The sequence below is a fragment of the Monodelphis domestica genome, chromosome 4 (assembly GCF_027887165.1).
Source record: "Monodelphis domestica isolate mMonDom1 chromosome 4, mMonDom1.pri, whole genome shotgun sequence".
Lineage (NCBI taxonomy): Eukaryota > Metazoa > Chordata > Mammalia > Didelphimorphia > Didelphidae > Monodelphis > Monodelphis domestica.
The window spans coordinates 254,422,704-254,443,110 of record NC_077230.1 but is presented as its reverse complement, the minus strand read 5'-3'; the positions used below and the strand labels follow the sequence as shown (position 1 = coordinate 254,443,110).

Genomic DNA, 20,407 nt, shown 5'->3' with positions numbered 1-20,407 from the left:
GAAAGAACATTGCCTTTGGAGTCAGAGGTATTTGACAAGACATTATCTCTCTGCCTCCTCATTTTCCTTATCTTTAAAATAAGCACTTTGGACTAAACTGACCTAGGTCAAGGTCCCTTCAGGCTCAGAATCCTATGCTCCTATGACTTGGCACTGAGAGATACATATGTTTAGAAACAGATATAATCCCCAATGAAACATTCAGCACACCCATTTACACAGGGAAGACAATGATGATAAATTGAGGTCCTTCATGTTCTCAAAGTCTAACATTATGGCTTTAGAACAGATGGTTGGTTACCACTAATATTGGTAAGATCATATAATTCACTGATAATGACTATTTTTGTTAGATAATTCCTTGTAAACTTTAAAATTTGTTCATTCTCAGATAATAGACCTTTAAATAGTATATAATTGGCAAATATGTTTTAAAAATCGAGTCAGGGATTTTTGTATTTCATTGAAAATTCTTACATGGCTGTCAAAGCACTGGGAAATTCCAAACAATCATTCACAATGATTAAAATGTACTTAGAAGTTAAAACAGTCTGTTCCCCCTCTTTAAGTTTCACTTTCAATTCTGCTGTTAGGGGAAAGGAACTTCAGAGGACATGTAATTCAGCCTGTACCTTAACCAAGAACCTCCTCTACAGCATAACCAAGGAGCATTCATCCAGGCTCCAGGATACCTGTTACCACTCAAGGTACCCAATTCTACTTCTGGAGAGGTTGGAATGAAATTTTAAATTCAATCAAGGCTCTTCCTTTCTGCTTACTGTGCTTCTAATTTTGCCCTATGAGCCCAAGCAGAACAAATTTAATCCCAATTCTATATAGTAGCCCTTCAAGTACTTGAAAAGACCTATGAATCACTTTTAGGTCTTCCCTTCTCCAGGCTAAACATCCCCAATTCCCTCAGTTGGCCTTTCTATGGCATAGTGTTCAGTCTTCTCCCACCATCCTGATTGTCATCTTACCATCTTGGTCATCTTCTTTAGGACACGCACCAGCTTGTTGATGTACTTTCTAAAATATGACAGTCAGGACAGAATGAAATTTTCCAGACATAGTTTGATCAGGACAAAGAACAATAGGACTACCACCTCCCTTGTTCTGGACACCATTCTTTTCTTAACGAAGTCCATTTTTTTTTGTTTTGGGGTTTTTTTTTTGCCTTTATTTTGCCTTTTCTTTCTTTCTTTTTAAATTCTTACCTTCTGTCTTAATACCAATTCTAAGACAGAAGAGTGGCAAGGACTAGGTAATTGGAGTTAAATGACAGGTCCAGAGTCACACAGCTAGGAAGTATTTGAGGCTAGATTTGAACCTACATCTTCTTGACTCCAGGCCTGGCACTCTATCCATGGTGCTACGTATTTGCCCCTGCAACCCAGTTTTTTGAGTGCTATGTCACACTATTGATTCAACTGGCCTTATAGTTCACTAAAATTAAAATCTTTTTCACAGGTAATATTGTCTAATCATATATTCTCAATCTTGCACTGGACATTTTAAAAAAATTATGTGAAACTTTATATTAAACATAATTACATTAAATTTTATTCACATCTGATTTAATTTATCATTTTCTACTCTACTGAGATCTTTTGGTATCATCCCATCCTATGCCAACATAGACCTCTCAGCTTTATTTAATCTGCAAATCTGACAAGCATGCTTTCTATGCCTTCATCAAAATCAGTCACACAAATTTTGAACAGCTGAAAGTCAAAGATAGCTATCTAGGATACTTCACTGGAGACATCTTTCCAAGATAACAATTATTCAGTCAGTCTTTGAGACAAATATGAATACAACTGGCTTTCCTGTCATACATCCCCATCTCTTTATCTTGTTCACAACTATAGTTTCAGAGTCTTTACAAAACTCTTTGTTAAAATCTTGTTATGGCAAGCCTAGAGCATTCCCGGATCAACCAGTCTAGTCACCTTGTCAAAAAGGAAATGGGATTAATCTAGAATGACTTACTTTTGATTAAGCAATGATAGCTTTTAGTGCTTCCCTTTCTAAATATTCATAGATTGTCCCTTTAAAGTTATATTTTAGAATTTTTTTTCTGGGAACAGTAGCCAAGATTTCCTTTAGAAAAATATTAGGATATTTGTACTTTTCTAGGCCCAAGAGCAACCCTCCTATGCTCCATGATCTTTCCACGTCCAATATAACAGGACCTCAGCAAACACATTTAATTTTTTAGTTCTCTAGAATGTAATTCTTCAGGATCTGGTAGCTTGAATTTACCAAAGGAAGATGGTTGATCTCTTATCATCGCCTCATCTACATAATTTATTTCTGGGCATAATCTGTTTAACTATTTTAAAAAATAACAACAATAATGGTTCATGTTAATATAGAGCTTTAAGTTCTGTAAAGCACTTCATCAATATTATCATATTTTGTCTTCATTATAATCCTGAGTTGTTATTAATCCCAATTTACAAATGAGAAAATTGAGGCACAGATAAATTATGTTATGTCTGGGGATGGATTTAGATATCAGGTCTTCTAGGCTCCAAGTGTAATGTTCTATCCACCATACCATTTCACCACCTCAATTCAGGAATAAAAATATTTTTCATCTAGAATAATAAGTCTCAAAGTACAGTGTGGAAACAAATACAAGTTCAAAATGAAACTCCTTTTAGATTTATCAGACAATGAAATTATCCTCAGCCCAATTTTTCTGACTTAAGTACTTATCAAGGACCAAAAAAACAAAACAAAAAAAAAACCAAAAAAACCCTCTTAAATGGACCAAGGACAGAATTGTTATGATTTGTCAAAGTTTTTTATGATATTAGTTTGGCATGACTTGCTTTAGATGAAGCAAAGCTAGATTTTAGTGGTCAGCAAAAGCCATTCTTCACCTTCCATGACATATGACCAACAGCAGAAAGGATGAGCCATAGTAATGCTTGTTTCATTTTGAGTGGAGGATACGTATGGAAAATTAACAGCGTTGTCCACCATATCATTTTCTAAAACCACATTTTCCTCATTTCCTAACTTTGGAAAGATATCAGAGAAAAAAAAAACTGGGACAATGAGAGTTGGGGGAGGATTAGCATTTGTAAGTGTCACAGATTTATATGTAATATACTGAAAGGGTAAATGGGAAAAAAGATTGGGATGGGAAGAGAATGGAAAAAGGAATCTGCCCTCCCAACCCCTATCAAATGTAATTTCACACTAGAGGTAAGCTAGAGTATTTCGGGAGGTACCATTTTTGTATGAAACAATCCTGAAAGTTGGGACTCAACTAATGGGCCCTGAAGAGACCAGAGCAAGGGGCAACCTAGAAGTCTGGCTTGCTGGGTGGAGAGTTACAGACTAAACTGAAATTTCTCTAGCTGAGAAATGGAAACACTAAAAACTGATTCATTCCCTCATAAATATATCATACTATTGACTATGGAAAGTCATATGGCACTAGGGAGCCGCAGTGGATTGATTGCCTGGGTCACCACTGACACAGACCCAGACATACATACTTTTAGAGCCATTGAGTATCTAAAAGGCCATTTGCCTGCTGACTTCCACTTAAGGATGGATTTCTGAAAGGCAGGACACAGGAGGACCCTGAATTTGGGGGCATTTCTAACTATACAAGATGATCCTTCCTTCTTTGGCAGGGGGGGCAGCAAAAAGTTGAAAGGATAAGAAGGAAGAAGTAATAATAACTACAATAGCAGTTTATATTTAGGAGATACCTTTACTATCTTATCCTTGGCAAGCACCACCTAAGTAATATACTGTGGAAGTGTTCAATAGATTGGAAATTTTAGTGGGGAGACTGTACCTTGTGGTCAAATTCCTAGACCTTCAGCTTTGTGTGTAAAAAAACAAACAAAAAACCAGTTCAAATGAATTGCTTCCAGTTAGTATCAAAGAGAAAAATAGAGCAATTTTAATAATCATAGCCTACTTTTAAAAAAAGCAACACTTTTAGTATGCAAAAAAATGGACAATTAAATAAATTGATTACAATCTGAAAGCAAGGAGAAAATAAAAGGGGAATGATATAAATTACCATGGTAAAATCAAAGAATCGTAATGCATCAAAAAAATTTTTACAAAATAATTATAGTAGACTTCTGGTTATCTAAGTTTTGAATTTTTCAAATCTCCCACGCATAATCTTATCTTGATGGGGCCTAGAAGTAGGGGGATAAAAGACATTTTAAAAAATCCCACAATATTAGGAAATTTGTTCTGGGTTTTTTATGCCGAAAGGTCTGAAAAAGTGGTGACTTAAATTGGAAAACCAAATAATGTTTAAACCCAAAGTATATTTTTGGAGGAGGGAAGAGAAAGGACGGTTCTTCTAGTCACGGGAAGCAGTGGCCCATCTCTGATCACAGTTCTTCTGCTGTACTATGTATTACTGAGGAAGCATTCAGGAGAGTCAGGAAATAGTCGGTGGTTTAGTGTCCCGGAATTCCCCTCGTGTGGCCGCCCGGCCGCTGAGTAAGGGGAAGTCTGAAGTGGTTACTGCCCTAGGAGTTCCCCTAGAATGAGGAAAGCACCGGCCTTCATTTCAAAGGTCGAGGGGCGGGCTAAATCCGAGAGGAAACGGAGACTGTTTAAAAAGTTTCTCCAGACCCAACAGCGGATGACTTTTTGCGGCGGCCGCTGGCGCGGTCCCAGAAGACTAGGTTTCTCGGTAAACGGAACGCCGCTCTCTGGAGTCGCAGGTCTGTGCTGATTTAGGCCTTTTATAACGTCACGGCCGGACTAGCCTTCTTGGCCGCGTTTGGCCGGGTAGCAGCGTTCAGCGCAGAGGTTTATGGAGAAGGCTTCCAGCTGGTGCTGAGTCACTAGTTCAGGTGGGGTGCTGGGGGGGAGGGGGGGGGAGATTGCCGGGAAGCAAGGCTGTCGTTTTACAGAGGTGAGAACTGTAGCCCAGGCAGATGAAGTGACTTGCCCAGGGTGACAGAGCTAGTAGGGAAGGATTTGGCCCGCTGAACCCACAGAGCAAGGACTGTCAGAACGTGCCTCTCCTGAGCCTCCTTTGCTCTCCATCCCTTTCCTTCTTACCAGCCCTGTCATACAGGCTCTAGTGAAAAGAGCCTTGGGCTTCAAGTCCCAGCCCTGGCCCTGCTCCTTACTCTCCAGTCACCTCGGGTAACTCAGTTTTTCTTTCTAGGCCTCAGTTTCTTTATATGTAAATTGGTCTGAATGACAAATGAGGGAAAATCTAGGATCTTATCCATTTAGAGCCACTTCTTATGCCGAGTACCCTCTGAGGATGCCACACCAGTGACCACCAGAACAGGAGGAGGAGGGGTTGTGTGTGTGTGTATGTGTGTGTATGTGTGTGTGTGTGTTCCTTTGGGCCTGGGAATGTTGTTCAGAGGGGAAAACATTTGCCAGGAGTAGATAGAAGAAGGTAAAGAGGCAAATAATTCAAGAATTTATTGAGCATGTACCAAATGTGCCAGACTTTGTACTAGGAGTTGTGGGTACAAAAACATAAATGAAAACCCAGGCCATCAAGCTCAGATTCTATTGTGGACATCACACACACACAGGAATATATCAATCAACCAAGTAATCAGAGGAAGGCACTAGAAGATCTGGAAAGGGTTCTTGTAGAAGGTTTTGAAAGAGACAAAGGACTCCAAGAGATGTTTCAGAGGGAGAGAATTCAGGGCCTGTGGATGGCCTTTGTAAGACTGAGGAGAGTGATATGGTCAGCAGCTGAATCATTAATTATTACTCCTGAAGGAGACAGGAAATGTTTGAGTTACTGCTGGAAAAGGAGAATGACAGAATGCCTAAGAAGGAAGATTGGGGAGGTAGACAGAGCAAGGTTGTGAAGGGTAGTAAAACCCAGACAGAAGCATTTGTATTTGGTCCTGAGAGCAATAGAGAGAGAGAGACACAGGAATGTTGACTAGAGCAGTTTGGTGGTCAGAATATCAGTTTAGCAGTTGTGTGGAATAAAGTTTGTAGTGAGAAGTCCTGAGACAGGGACCCCTCTAGTCACATAGCCCCTTTGGGTGAGAAGAGGCACTTGAACCCCAGTGTTCCTTCCTCTGTTCTCTACCCACTAGGACAGGCGGAATTTTCTAAGAGCTGAAGTTGTTTGCATTTTATTCCATAGGCATTAAGCCATGGCTGAAGTTTTGGAGTAAGAAAATAATATGATCAAAGCAGAAAGTTCATCTGGAACAATATGCAGATAAAATTAAAAGAGAAGAAATTTGAGAGAGAAAAACTAATTAGGACACCTGCAGAAATCTAGGGGTAAACTGAGGTAGAAACAATATCAGTGAAAAGATATTGTATTGACAAAGCCTTGCAATTGAGTATGAGGCAAATGTTGAAGGTTTATTTGCCAGATGTTAGTACTCTGAACATAGAAATAAGGAAGTTAGGCTTGAGGATAAAGGTTAATGGGCTTGGTTTTTAGATATGTTTGCACATTTAGGAAAAATGTATAGCAGATGACTGGACATTCAAAACTGGAGCTTGAGAAAGAAGGCTGGGGATGGAAATACTGACTTGGGAATCATTTTGCCAGTAGTGATTATCAACAAAGGAATGCAGGAGATCTGAGAGAAAAGAACATAAACTTTTAGACTGGCCTTGCCTAGTATACATAGTGTGAGCATTTTAAATTGGTTCTAAAAAGCAGGTTATTCTATATTTGTGTTTAAATACACTAACTGACTTTAAACAGGGCCCTTGCTCTGAACTTTTGCCAATACTGATATATCCTGCCTGATATCATTGATCACACACAAAAGCACAGCATTAAACAGGTATTTCCATAGGAAGAATGTAATTATGGTGAAGAGTTTAACTTGTATTTATTTCATATAATTTATTTTTATATCATTTAGTATGAAACTAATTCATCTCGTATAATCCTTTATGTAATATGTATAACTAGAAAGTTAGAAAGGCTAGTCCAGTTGTTAACTAACTGTGATAGATAAGGAGAGAGTTAGCTTAAAGAGCTTCTTATGTTAAGTACACATCTTTACAATCTTCTGATTATAAATAAAGCTAACAGAAGCAATCATAGAGTCAGTTGTAAAAGTAGGAATAGTATTTACTTTCCTAGGAATGTATGTCAATAGTAGGGTCCTCAGATTTTATATCTCAGAGAAGTAACTTTGTGTGTCTTTAAGTTTCTTCTGAGTTATTATCTTTTATATCAATAAGTCTTGTCTTAAAATATTGTCTGAAAACAGTAGTGACAGATTTAAAAGAGTGCTTGGATTTTATAGTAGAATTTATTAACTATAGCTAACATACTTTGAGTATGTAGGTTTTGCTAATCAATGATTTGGATCAACTATCAAAAGTCTATTAAAAACAACTGTAAACATCCATAAGATGTCTTTCATCATAGATTGGGAATGGTGATGGACCACTGACTCTATTTACCCATGAATAAAGTCAGTTTTCAGCTCAGAATTATGGTCCAGAGATTTCTTTATTTCTTACAATGGGCAATTGGATAATCTATGTTAGAGTAAAGAATTATCTTACTATAAGTCCTGTGCAGCAGACTCTTAGTATGGAGGAGTGAAGGAGGAACAAAGGACTATACATGGGATGTATTCAAAAAGGAAATTACACAATACTGTGTTTTATCTTAGTACTGAAAATAGATGTGGAGGAGGAAGTAGCATAGTTCTCTCATCTATAGGAAGACAGTTGAATTGAAGAAAACTGAATTTGTATTTATTTAAATTCATCCCACTATTTCTGGAGTCAGAGGTAGAATTATAAAGTTAGAGATAGAGCAAAAGCCTCAGAATCCATTTTACTGCAGAAAACTCTTTACCCTGTTGCCTCTTCTTTGCAGACTCCAGAAAGTTGATACAGAGTTCCTTCATGTATCAGTCAGGGCATATATTTGATAAGGTTAAGACTAAACATGTGATTTTATTGCTCATGCTAAAGAAGTCCCCTCTATGAATATACAAGAAGATCTTCTCTGAAGTTTTGCTTGGATTACTAAAGGGTTAAAAAACTTGCCCAGGGTCACACAGCTAGGATGTGTCAGAGGTAGGAGGTGAATCTATTTCTTACCTTTGAGGCCAGTTCTCAAATATTTGATACTGAGACTAAATGAGGGCGCCTTCTGTAATGGTAATAAATTTGAATTTCTCCACATGTATATTTTCCCATTCTGTCTTATGATCTGTAATGTATACTTTCATGATGGCCCAAAAGAACAAAATCCATTTATTCATGTGAGATTAAATCTATGATTTGGGTCACATAATGGTATCATTATCAAATTAATATATTAATATTACTTTAAATATTAATTTGTTATATGATAATTATTTTCTATTAGTAATTAGATATTGATATAAATTCATATAATTGCTATATTATAATAAATAAATAATAATAGTATTAATAATCTATGTTGAATAGGAATTTATATGACAGATTTTTAGAATTCAATTATACTTTCAAGTTTAAGTTTTTTAAATTGTATTTTATAATATTAATATCAATTCCTATGAACACTTTGATTTCTAAAATTCTCTTTTTTTCTTAAATGATTTCACAGGAAGAAGAATTGTGTTCTCCTCCCTCCCTTTTTTTTTCATTTTCTTTTGTGGACCAAAAATACCAGTATGGAGACCTAAACCCTTAAAAGGGACATAGTCTGAACTTGGGGAGGTAGTTTTGTGCATGAGTAAAAGAAAATAGGTAATTAAAGTTATTGGTACCTAATGATTGTTAAATTTTGAAACACGGTCCATAGATAAATGGGGTAACTATAATATGATGAAAATTCCTATTTCAGTGTGGCAAATAGAAATTATAAGTGGTCATATCAAGGACATCAGGGTATATAGCAATAATCCTTTGAAGGTTACCTAGTGCTAACAACTATAGTGAAGAGAAATGAACATTTTAAAAATGAATTCTTTAGAGCAAGGAATTGGTCTCAAATTTTTTGTGAAGTTAACTAAATTTTCAAGTAACACATGTGTCCTATTAAAAAAGATTTGTTGGGATGAAAAAATTAAAAAACCAAGAATTTTTAACTGGCATGAAAAGTTTAAAGAAGGCAAAGAAGTCGGTGATGTTACATAAAGAAGTTGTCTAAGAATCTGTAAGATGATGAATATCACAGAACCAAGGAATTCTAGACCTGGAAAAGACCTTTGAGGTTGCCTAATCCAACCCCGTCTGCCTAGGAGATCCTTCTCTATAGCATTCACTGGTCATTTGACTTCTGTCTGAACAGATCTAGTGAGTCAAACAATTTGCTTTCCAAGAGTGTCAATTCCATTTGAGGATAGGTTCTAGGTAATGCGTATAGTCTTCTGCGAACTGAACTCTGCTTAAAGTAACATTGCAGGTGTTGTCTGATCGGTACAGATTACACTGAGACTATGAGATACTGAAAGGGTCTGAGATTTAGTTCAGTCACATAGTCATTGGAAGAGTGATGGATGAAAAGTTAAATTTAGAGAAAAGAAATAGATTTATTCTGAAAGAAAAATTGAAATAGAGAATATTTCTAGAAAATATAAGATATACTTTGCAAATTTGATATTTGATGTTGAAAGCTAGATAAAATAGAAGTATTTGTTGAACATAGAGAGCTAACAAAAAATGCTATGTAAGTCAAACACTATTAACTATGTTAGCTATTTAAGGCTGGTGATATGCTATTGTACCCTAGTAACCTGAAATCATTGATGTCTAACATTAACTGGGGACCAGAAACACTTTATACAATTCCAAAGTTAGTCACCTTTAATCATTAGATTTACATAATGGCACATATATAAAGTTATAAAGACAGTGATATATAACTTCAAAGTGTATTAGACATCTGGCTGCCATGATAAAATTTAGGACATCTCTATGAACCTCAATTTTCAGCATGAAACATTATAAAGAATTTTACTTCTGGGTTTTTAGCCTGGTACTAAAGCCAGTGTCGATGCACAAAACTACCTCCCCAGAGAAAGACTTGTCCCATTTTTTGCTCTTAGAATCTCATGAATTTAGTAGAAAACATCATGTTCTTATCAAATATGAACATCAGCAACCTATATGAACTGAAGTATGACTTTTCTTGTGAACTCTACAGAATATCTACATACTCTGCTTTCCCAGTCAATGTTCCAGTCTCAGAAAGGAGTCTTGCTCGGGCTGGATTTTATTACACTGGTGTGAACGACAGAGTTAAATGTTTCTGTTGTGGCTTAATGTTGGATAACTGGAAACAAGGAGACAATGCGATTAACAAACACAAACAGTTATTTCCCAGCTGTGCCTTCATTCAGAATCTGACTTCAGTTAACAATCTAGAATCAAACTCTCAATCTGCTCTTTCTTCCTCACTGAATAGTGCCTCGTGTTCATTGTCTCCAAGTTCAGAACAGAGTGGATATTTCAGTGGTTCTTATTCCAGTTTTCCACTGGAGCCAGTGACTTCCAGAGGAGTTGAGGACTTGTCCCCTTTGAACACCAGCCCCTACAGTTATTCTATGAGTACTGAAGAGGCCAGAATTCTTACTTACCAGGCATGGCCATTGACATTTCTGTCACCATTAGATCTGGCAAGAGCTGGCTTTTATTATATAGGACCTGGAGACATGGTAGCTTGCTTTGCCTGTGGTGGGAAACTGAGTAACTGGGAACCAAAAGATGATGCCATGTCAGAGCACCGAAGACATTTTCCTCACTGTCCTTTCCTGGAGAGTCAAATCCAAGAAACATCAAGGTTCAATGTTTCTAATCTGAGCATGCAAACTTATGCAGCCCGTGTGAAAACCTTTGTGACCTGGCCACCTCAAATTCCAGTTCATCCAGAGCAGCTTGCAAGTGCTGGCTTTTATTATGTGGGTAAGAAAAAATATTCATAACTCTTAGCCAATAAATTTTCTTTTAACTTATTGTTCACACTAAAGTTCTGGCTCATTCCCTACTCTCCACTCCCCACCCACCAGGTTGCAATGATGATGTGAAGTGCTTTTGCTGTGATGGTGGGCTGAGATGTTGGGAATCCGGAGATGATCCCTGGGTGGAACATGCCAAATGGTTTCCAAGGTAATTACTTAAAGTTTTAGTTTGTAAAATTCTATAATAATGAGAAGAGATGTTTAAATAGATAAATTTACATCTTCATGCTATCTATTATAAATTGATTTCTCTTCAATATATAGTAATCCTTTTCTTCATTTCTGATTATCATTCATTATGCTATGAGCTACTTGACATTCTGAGGAACTGATTTTTGCCTTTCCTGGTGTACATTAGAACAGTGCCAAGCACATAGATGGTGACTTACTAACTACTTATTATGTTTCTCAGTACTGGTTGATCAATGTCCTCTCTTCTCCAGTTCCAAATTTCAAACGACTACCCTATCCTACACTGGGGCAGATGACCTCATTTCCTGCTCTCTTCACTCTTCTCCATACTTTAAAACCATTTTTATCTTCATCCACTCCCTCCTTTCTTTCTGCTCACAAGGCTCTTTGACAAGGCTGACCCACTTTATCTTTTTCTTCAGATGACAGAATTACATTTTTCATTATTTAGAATATTTTAATTTAAATTATTAGTATTTTTAGTATACTAGTTTTAGGATACTTGTATTTTCTCTGTATTTTTGATAACCCAATGTTATGTGTGACACTTATTAATTTTTAATAAATATGATTGTTATAAAGAAAAGCATACTTAACCTTCCCTCAGCACTGCTAATCATATCCATTTCCCCAAACAATATATAATTCATTTTAACATTGGAATACACAAGTGTTTAATAAGTGCTTTTACATACATTAATTTAAAGATTCATTAATATTTTAGGTGTGAGTATTTAATTGAAATGAAAGGACAACAGTTCATCAATCAAATTCAAGCCAGTTATCCTCATCTTCTTGAACAGGTATAAAGAAGTTTTTGTAACTGTCTCTACTGTTTAGGATTTCCTTCAATTAGGGAGTTTTAGGAAGTTCAAAAATCGAGCTGTACTTAATGAAAAAAATCCAAGAAGCTGTGCTATATAAAATGCTAGTCTTGAAGTCAGGAAGAACTAGGTTCAACTCTTCCCTTTGAAAATAGCCATCTGAGCACCAGTAAATCAAGACCCTTGACTTGTATGAACCTCAGGCAAAATCTACTCAGCGGTGACTAGATTGTGATCTACATTATTCCCACACAAATGAAATAAAACATCTTTTACATGAAGTAGATGTTTTCTTTATAAATGTCTTTTAGTTATTATTTAGAAAAGCAAGACTTATCCAAGAAAAGAATTAGAAAAAGTTTAAATATACTCCAAATTTAATAATAGCCAGCATATAAACATGTATATACATGTGTATAATACATTTTACATGTCAGTCTCATTCCATCTCCACCACAGTCCTGTGAGATAGGCACTATTATTTTTATTCTCATTTACAGATAAGAAAATGGAGACTAATAGAGGTTAAATAATTTGACTAGAATCTCATAGTTAAGTGTCTGGGTTGGATTTGAATTTAGCTCTTCCTGATTCTAGGTACAATAGGCTTTCCACTATACTACTTAATTGTATATTATACATATATATAATAATAGCACTATGCTACTCATCTGTAACTATTATTTATATAGTATTTTAAAGTCTGCAAAGTAGCATCTTCATGACTATCTAGTGAGATAAGTATAAGTGTTTCTCCTCCCATTTTATGGATGAGGAAAATAGGTCAGGAAGGCTAAATGAATGAATAGCCAACAATTATCAGAGATGAGACTTTTAGAGGTCTTCTGACTTTATGACCAACAAATATTCTTTCTAGTATGTCATGATCATGAAAAATAATTTTGTGGCACATATATGTTTCTTCCATTTTTATGAGGAAAAAGTACCTATCAGAAGCAAACAATATAAATAGAAAACCTATGTAGATTTGAGGTAAGATTTGAGAAGGAATCTGCTGTTCTTCCTATCCTTCTTGGAAAATTAGCTTTTTTGAATAAATGACATAGTAGCTTGAGAATTAGGAAACTAAAAAATAGCATCGACATTAACTGAAGAGGTGATGCTTTCATGTTTGTGTGTGTTTGTGTGCACGCCCACCTATCTACCCTAACGGCTGATCTAGTGACTGTAGTTAGACTTATTAATTATTTATTGAAGGAATCTTAAAAAAAAGTAATTTTATTTTCCTTACTTTATTGATAAATAATATGAGATAGCATTGATTAGAGCCACAAGGAGAAAATCTTAATACTTTTAAGACCTACAGTTAGATTGATAAATAAAAATGAAATATTTTAGTGCCTTATTTGTGATTTTTTAAAAATTACAATTTTGCTAATATTAGCACGTGGTATATGTATTAAGTAATTATTTTTGCCATGAGAAGGCAATTTAAAATTTATTTTTACTAATGTCTTTTTTATCTAACAGCTGCTATCTACATCAGATGTTCCAGTGGATGAAAATGCTGGCCTACCAAGTATGTACAATAATAATGCTACCTTAAATTTCAGTAACATTATTTTACACTGTCAAAAGAGTATGTGAAGTCTGGGTTTATAACATTACTGTAGAAATAAATACATGAAATAGTTATAAAATTAAAGGAAGCTCAATTCTGAGTAAAAATAAAATATTTTCCTTCTCTCCTTTTATATTTAAAAAATAAACTGTATATGAATATATGGAATTTGTGAAATGGGAATTTTCTGTGTTCTTTTTAAAATTTTAGTCATATTTAATTATTAATATTTAACTTAATAAAATATAATCAATGTATAAAGTGTCAGTATTTATATAATTCTGATTTATATTTTTATAATATTTTGCTGTTTATGCAAATTAAACCATTAAAATCATCCTAACTTTCATAAAATCCTTCATTCTAAATAGTTATTCATTTTGGACTGGGAGAAAACCATGCAGAAGATGCAGTCATGATGAATACATCAGCGGTCAGATCAGCTTTGGAAATGGGCTTTCAGAGAAGGCTAATAAAACAGACAGTTCAGAGTAAAATTTTAACAACTGGAGAAAATTACAAAACAGTCAGTGATCTTGTATCAGATTTGCTTAAGGCAGAAGATGAAACAAGAGAAGAGGATGAACAAGCTGAGGAAATAGAATCAGGTATATGAGCCACTAGTTATATAACTATAATTGATTTTAGCTTAGCTCCAAGTTTCTTTGTTTTGTATAAAAAATACTTTCAGTACTTGAAAATGTATTCCTACTATCCCTCTTTTATGAAATTCATCCTAAAATCAAGGGTAAAGATGTTTTAATTATTTGATGTGTCACTCCACATTTAATTGAAGGTTGACTGCATTTGCATGTTATATTGTTCTAGTTCTCCTGTCTTTCTGGATACTTTTTTTTCTGTTTCTTTCCCTGGTATTATTTCTTCTTTTTATTCCTAAATACATCCATAGCTAAAAATTCAGTTTCTTCATCTGTAAATGAATAGCTGGTCTAGATTGACAGTTGTCAAAGTGTGGTCTCTGTGGTCTCTCAAGGGGAAGTCCCCAAGACCATTTTTGGTGATCTTCAAGGTCAGAGCTATTTCCATAAAAATTCCAAGACATTAACATAATACTGTCTTGTCCAACTATATAACTGTATTAGGCCATGTTTTCTTCCTGCACTTCAACCAAAATAATATGTTGTAACAGTTTTTATATAGCAGATATGAAAATTAAGCTTTTATTTTTTGAGCCAGGCACTAAAGTGAATTTGTAAAAAAAAAAAAAGAAAGAAAAAAGAAAAAGAAAAAAGAAAACTAAAATAAAATAGAGCCATTCTGCTCACTATTTTTTTTGAAATTATAGTTGTTTCATAAAAAATGTTGTTTGTGTTAATATGTTTATTATTGCTATTTTAAATAGATTAGAAATATTTTAAATTTTATCCATTTTAATTTCTAATGCAACAAGCATCAATAGACGTAACCCACATAAACAAGGGGGTCCCCAATAATGTTTTAAGAATATAAAGAAGGGGAAGCTAGGTAACTCAGTGGACAGAGAATCAGGCCTGGAGATAGGAAGTCTTGGATTCAAATTTGGCCTCAGCCAGTAACTAGCTGTATAACCTTGGGTAAGTCACTTAACCCTATTTCCTGAACTCTTACCTCTTTTTTTTTTGGAACTGATATTTAGTATCAATTCTAAGACAAGATAAGGGTTTAAAAAAAAAGAGTAGAAAGGGGTTTCAGACCAAAAAGCTTAAGATCCACTGGACCAGGTGATTTTTAAAGTCTCTTCCAGACAGCAGTATACTAGCAAATGTGTAATAGCTAGCTCTGTAGGTAAAAAAAAACCAAAAACAAAAAAAAAACCTATGAAGTTTAATCTTCACTATTAACATTTCCATAATTACTTTCTGGTCTAGAAAACCAACAAAATAATAAATCAAGCTCTGGTTTGTAGCATTTGCTGATTTTCAAGGTGTGAATGTTCACATTGAAAATTTAACAGTTGGCTCTCCAGTCACTGGAGCTGGCTCCAACATAATATACCTTTAATTGTACTGTCCCTTGGGATTTAATACTCTTCCTTTCAGTCTTCATCTGTTGAAATCCTACTCAGTCAGCTCATTTACCATCTTTTCCATTTCAAGCTTTAGCTGATTTCCCCCCCTACTTTCCAGTGCTTTTCATGTAACTCAATAAATATTTGTTCTGTTTAATAGAGGGGAATATCTTGTTTGTATCTTTCTCATGTTTTTCAAAGTTTATCATTATATTATCATCATTTGTATATATAAAGAAATTATTATGTATCCACTTTGTGTAGAGTATTGTGTTAGGCACTGAGAAAGATACATCATTTAAAATATTGGGTCCAAGTTATAAAGAGGATCACTGCCTAGTAGAGGCTACAATGAATGCTGATGGTACCTTGAATTTAAATAAATGCTTTTATACCAGTTGTTAAGGATGAAGTTATGTAGTTATTTGAACCAGATGATTTTATGGAAATAGGAAAAAACTTAGGGAAATGCCCTGGACCACTCCAGCTTAGTATCTGCTTTGCACCTTCCAGTCTTCATCTAGGGCACTATTAAGTCACTTTTCCAGGGTTACACAGCCATTATGTGTCAGCGGCAAGAATTGCACTGAAGTCTCATTGGCATTCTATGTACTACAACATAATTTATATAGTAGAAAAAATAAAAACAATAAAAGCATTTGTTTGAGGTATTTTATCTGATTCTTTTAGTAACCTTATAAAATAAGTATTTCTATCATTATTCTCCTATATATAAGGAAGCAGGCTGAGAAAGAATAAATGATTTATTTTATGACAACATAGCTAATAGGCACCAGAAATTGGATTCCAACACTAATCTTTCTAACTCTAAGCCTAGCTCTATATATTGTCCCTCAAGAATGGCTTTATCAAATTACTATAAAAATAAATGTAGAAGAATACTGGATTTATAAATTTGAACAAAGTACAAATCTAAAGGAGGTAATAGAAATCCAACTTCCCCTAGTTCAAAGTTAAGCAAATGTGCTGGATGTTTCAATTTTGGAATCTGAGGGAAAGGAAAGGAATAGTCAATACTTTAAATCCTTAATGTTAGCCATACATAATTGTTTTAACCTTATGACATCATAAGTATTTTTGGAAATTAATTTTATCATATACAATAGTCTTCTGCATTTATTATAGTTATTTGTATAGGTTTTATCCTCTTTTAGACTTTATGACACAATCATAGTAATAGAAAGTAACATCGAGAATTTAAAGGAAGACAAATTACTAGTTGAAGTCTGAAAAGGGGAAACTGAATTACCAACTCTGGTATGGGATCAATTTGAATCAGATTTTAAAGGATGGATGGAAATCATAATAGTAGAGGGAAGTGGGAGAATGATCCAAGCAAAGAGAATAGTCTGAACAAAAGGCAAAAGCTATGGGAGGAAGAAAATGAGGTCATATAGAAGGGCAAGTTATTTAGTTTTGGTGCAATGTAGAGTATGTAGATAGTTCAGGGTAGGGCTGGAGATGGCCACCATATTATAGATGGCTTTGAATACCAGGTTGAGAAATTTGAATTTTAGTTGGTGGGCTACAAAGAATCTTTGAAAGACTGTAAACAGAGAATTGACATAACCAAAACCAAATAGAAGCAAGATTATCTGGTGTGCTGCACAAGGCACTGGACTAGGAAAGCCTAGGTTCAAATTGTGCCATAGGCATTTACTAGTATATAACTCTAGGTAAGTCACATTTGACCACTCTGTGCCTCAGTTTCCTCATTTAAGAAATGAAGGGATTAGACTTAATGGTCTCTAAGACCCCTTCCAGTTCTAAATCTATGACCCAGTTATATATATAGAAGAAAAGACCTAATGAAAGGCTATTGTAGTAGCCAAGAAGTTGAGGACTTTATTAGGATGGTATCAGTAGAAATAGAGAAATGAAGATTCTGGCTATTAAAATTGGGAAGGGAAAATTGACAGAATTATGAGAGGTAATAGAAATGGAAAAGGTGATGATAAAACCAAGGTTTCAACATCCCAGATTAGGTTAGGGGTATTACTTAAAAAGAAATGTCAAAAGAAAAAAAGTTTTAGGTGAAATATATTGAATTTGGTTTTATATATCATGAATTTGAGGTACTGTTGAGACAAGAGATATAATTGTATACTTTATCTGTTATTTTGTTATATTCTTAAATATAACATCTGAATTTCATTATATGTAGACCTAGATCTATTGTTTTTACCATGATGCCCATCTCTGCTCATTTTATTTTGTATTTTCATATGAAGATTGCATAAAAAAGGTATTTTTATTATCTTGTCAATTGTAATTCTTAAGAATTCTATAACTAAAAAAAAACAAAGAGAAAAAATACAGAAGTTTTGTGATTAGAGCTTATATGTTTAAATCTATTATCTTTTTTTTCTTTTCCAATCAAGATGACTTATCATTAATTCAGAAGAACAGAATGGCTCTGTTTCAACATTTGACCTGTGTGCTTCCTGTTCTGAATTGTCTATTGACTGCCAGTGTGATCAATGAACAAGAATATGATGTTATTAAACAAAAAACACAAATATCTTTGCAAGTCAGAGAACTGATTGATACCATTATAGTTAAAGGAAATATTGCTGCAAACATATTCAAAAAATGTCTCAGAGATTTTGACCCAGTCTTATATGAGAATTTATTTGGTAAGTTTACTAGAAAAGTATTTTTAAAGCATTAGAGATTATTAGCCATATATTTTCATTAATATCTATGATCAATTTAACACAACTAATAGGTAATAGTTTAAGTATTTCACTTAGGGCAAAAATTAAAGAATTTTATTCCCTTCACATTTTATTTAAATGTAATAAGTAATTCTGATATTCTACCTGAACCTAAATTGTTCCACTTTGGAGAAGTGATGGTTCCTCTGTACCCTACCCTAGGCTTAGGCCAGATCTTAATTATTCTGTTAAGTTATGGGGACCACCTTTTGGGAAGGACATTGATGAACCAGAGAAATTTCAGACAATCCTTTGCAAGAATAAGGAATGTTTATCCAAGAAAAAAAATAAATTCTATTCATAGATTTTGTTTTTTCACTATCTATATTATCTAATATATTTCTTCCTCTGCCCTGTTCCAAAGTCAATCAGTCAATAAGCATTTATTAAGTACCTATTGTGTGCCAGGCACTGTGTAAAATTCTGGACAGAGCCTACTTCTAAGAAAGAATAAAAAAAGGTGGGGGGAAGGTTCAGCAAAACTAGCCAATTCATAGTAAAAAGGCTAACACATTTATGTATGTTTCCCAATATTCCCCTCAACTCTGCAAAGATAGAGGGGGAAATGTTCCTTCAGTGAGAATATTTAAGAAAGACATGGCAGCTGCCTTCAAGTACTGAAAGATGATTTTGTAGAAAAGGGATTAGATTTGACACCAGCAAGTAGAACTAAGAGCATGGGTAGATGTTTCATTGAGGCAGATTTAGGTTCAATGTAAGGAAAGATTGCTTAATAATTAGAATCATCCAAAAGTAGAATCATATACTGTGGAGATGGTGAATTCCCTCTTATTTTTTCTTATTAGAAATCACTTTTCTGCAATTTGTAGGGAGATTCTTATTTAGGTACAAGTTGGACTAGATAGTCTTCCCACTACAATATTGTGCGAAAATATGCTCTTTGGTTTATATTTTAAGAAGTAGATCTCTGGTGTGATAATAGTTTCTTCATTTTTTTTTCTTCCCAAGTGGAAAAGAACATGAAGTATATTCCAACAGAAGATGTTTCAGGTAAAATACTATTATCATTTAAAACTAACATTAATGGGCTTTTTGTTTTTAATGTGAAAACACAAATCGTATTTCATTATTTTTTTAGGCTTGCCAATAGAAGAACAATTGAGGAGATTACAAGAAGAAAGAACTTGTAAAGTTTGTATGGATAAAGAAGTATCTGTTGTTTTTATTCCTTGTGGACATCTAGTAGTTTGCAAAGAATGTGCATCTTCCCTAAGAAAATGCCCTATTTGTAGAAGTACTGTCAAGGGTACAGTTCGTACATTTCTTTCATAAAGAGAAATCAATAATTTTCTAAACTTTATAGATAAGGAATTTGAATGTTATCTTAAGCCTTCAGAAATAAAGATTGTTATTACTTATACCTGATTGACTCCTATCCTGGTATGTTTTCCTCTCTTTCCTGCCAAAAATAAGTTATCACATTGAATTACTACTCTTTAATGTCTATGAGAAATTTGTGTCATTAACACATTGGGTGGGAGGTCAGAAAAGTGGAAGGATGGGAGGAGACATTATAGTTTGCTACCTGACAAAGAAAGGAATATAGAATATAGAGTTGTAATAATTTAATGTTTCACAAGTTGCAGTTAGTAAATGAACAAGCTTGAGAATTATTTAGCCTTTTTCAATGTTATGCATACTGTGGGAATAATGGATGCTGAAAAAATGCAGCATTTCATATTTCTTATTTTTTTAAACCCTTACCTTCTGTCTTGGAGTCAATACTGTGCATTGGCTCCAAGGCAGAAGAGTGGTAAGGGCTAGGCAATGGGGGTCAAGTGATTTGCCCAGGTCACACAGCTGGGAAGTGTCTGAGGTCAGATTTGAACCTAGGACCTCCCATCTCTAGGCCTGGCTCTCAATCTACTGAGCCACCCAGCTGTCCCCTAGCATTTCATATTTCTGGAAATCTATCTCTTTTTAAAATAGGAACTGAAGCATAGAATAGGAAGACAATTCATATGTAATGAATCTATGAGGAATAATGTAAAGTAATTACAAAAGTCTTTGTTGTTGTTTGGTCGTTCAGTCATTCAGTCATGTCTGACTCTTTATGACCCTATTTGGGGTTCTCTTGGCAAAGCTACTGGTGTGGTTTGCCATTCCTTAACAAAGATAAA

General features: G+C 34.6%; 1 protein-coding gene across 1 annotated transcript; it reads left to right on the top strand.

Moving 5' to 3' along the window:
* Nucleotides 1-4,713: 4,713 nt before the first annotated feature.
* On the top strand, nucleotides 4,714-19,647 carry LOC100010741 (baculoviral IAP repeat-containing protein 2-like). The gene is made up of 9 exons (XM_056794456.1): nucleotides 4,714-4,850; nucleotides 8,567-10,866; nucleotides 10,971-11,070; nucleotides 11,839-11,917; nucleotides 13,430-13,478; nucleotides 13,892-14,128; nucleotides 17,931-18,185; nucleotides 19,236-19,277; nucleotides 19,366-19,647. Exons 2-9 carry the CDS (start codon nucleotides 10,017-10,019, stop codon nucleotides 19,557-19,559), a joined length of 1,806 nt encoding a protein of 601 aa, XP_056650434.1. The 5' UTR covers nucleotides 4,714-4,850; nucleotides 8,567-10,016; the 3' UTR covers nucleotides 19,560-19,647.
* Nucleotides 19,648-20,407: the final 760 nt, after the last annotated feature.

What these genes read in the sequence shown, in the direction of transcription:
- LOC100010741 (XM_056794456.1), top strand. Translation starts at nt 10,017, where the DNA reads ATGAATTTAGTAGAAAACATCATGTTCTTATCAAATATGAACATCAGC. An exon ending in ATCCTCATCTTCTTGAACAG is followed by an intron (nt 11,918 to 13,429) that starts GTATAAAGAAGT and finishes TTTATCTAACAG; the next exon opens with CTGCTATCTACATCAGATGT. An exon ending in CTTATATGAGAATTTATTTG is followed by an intron (nt 18,186 to 19,235) that starts GTAAGTTTACTA and finishes TTTCTTCCCAAG; the next exon opens with TGGAAAAGAACATGAAGTAT.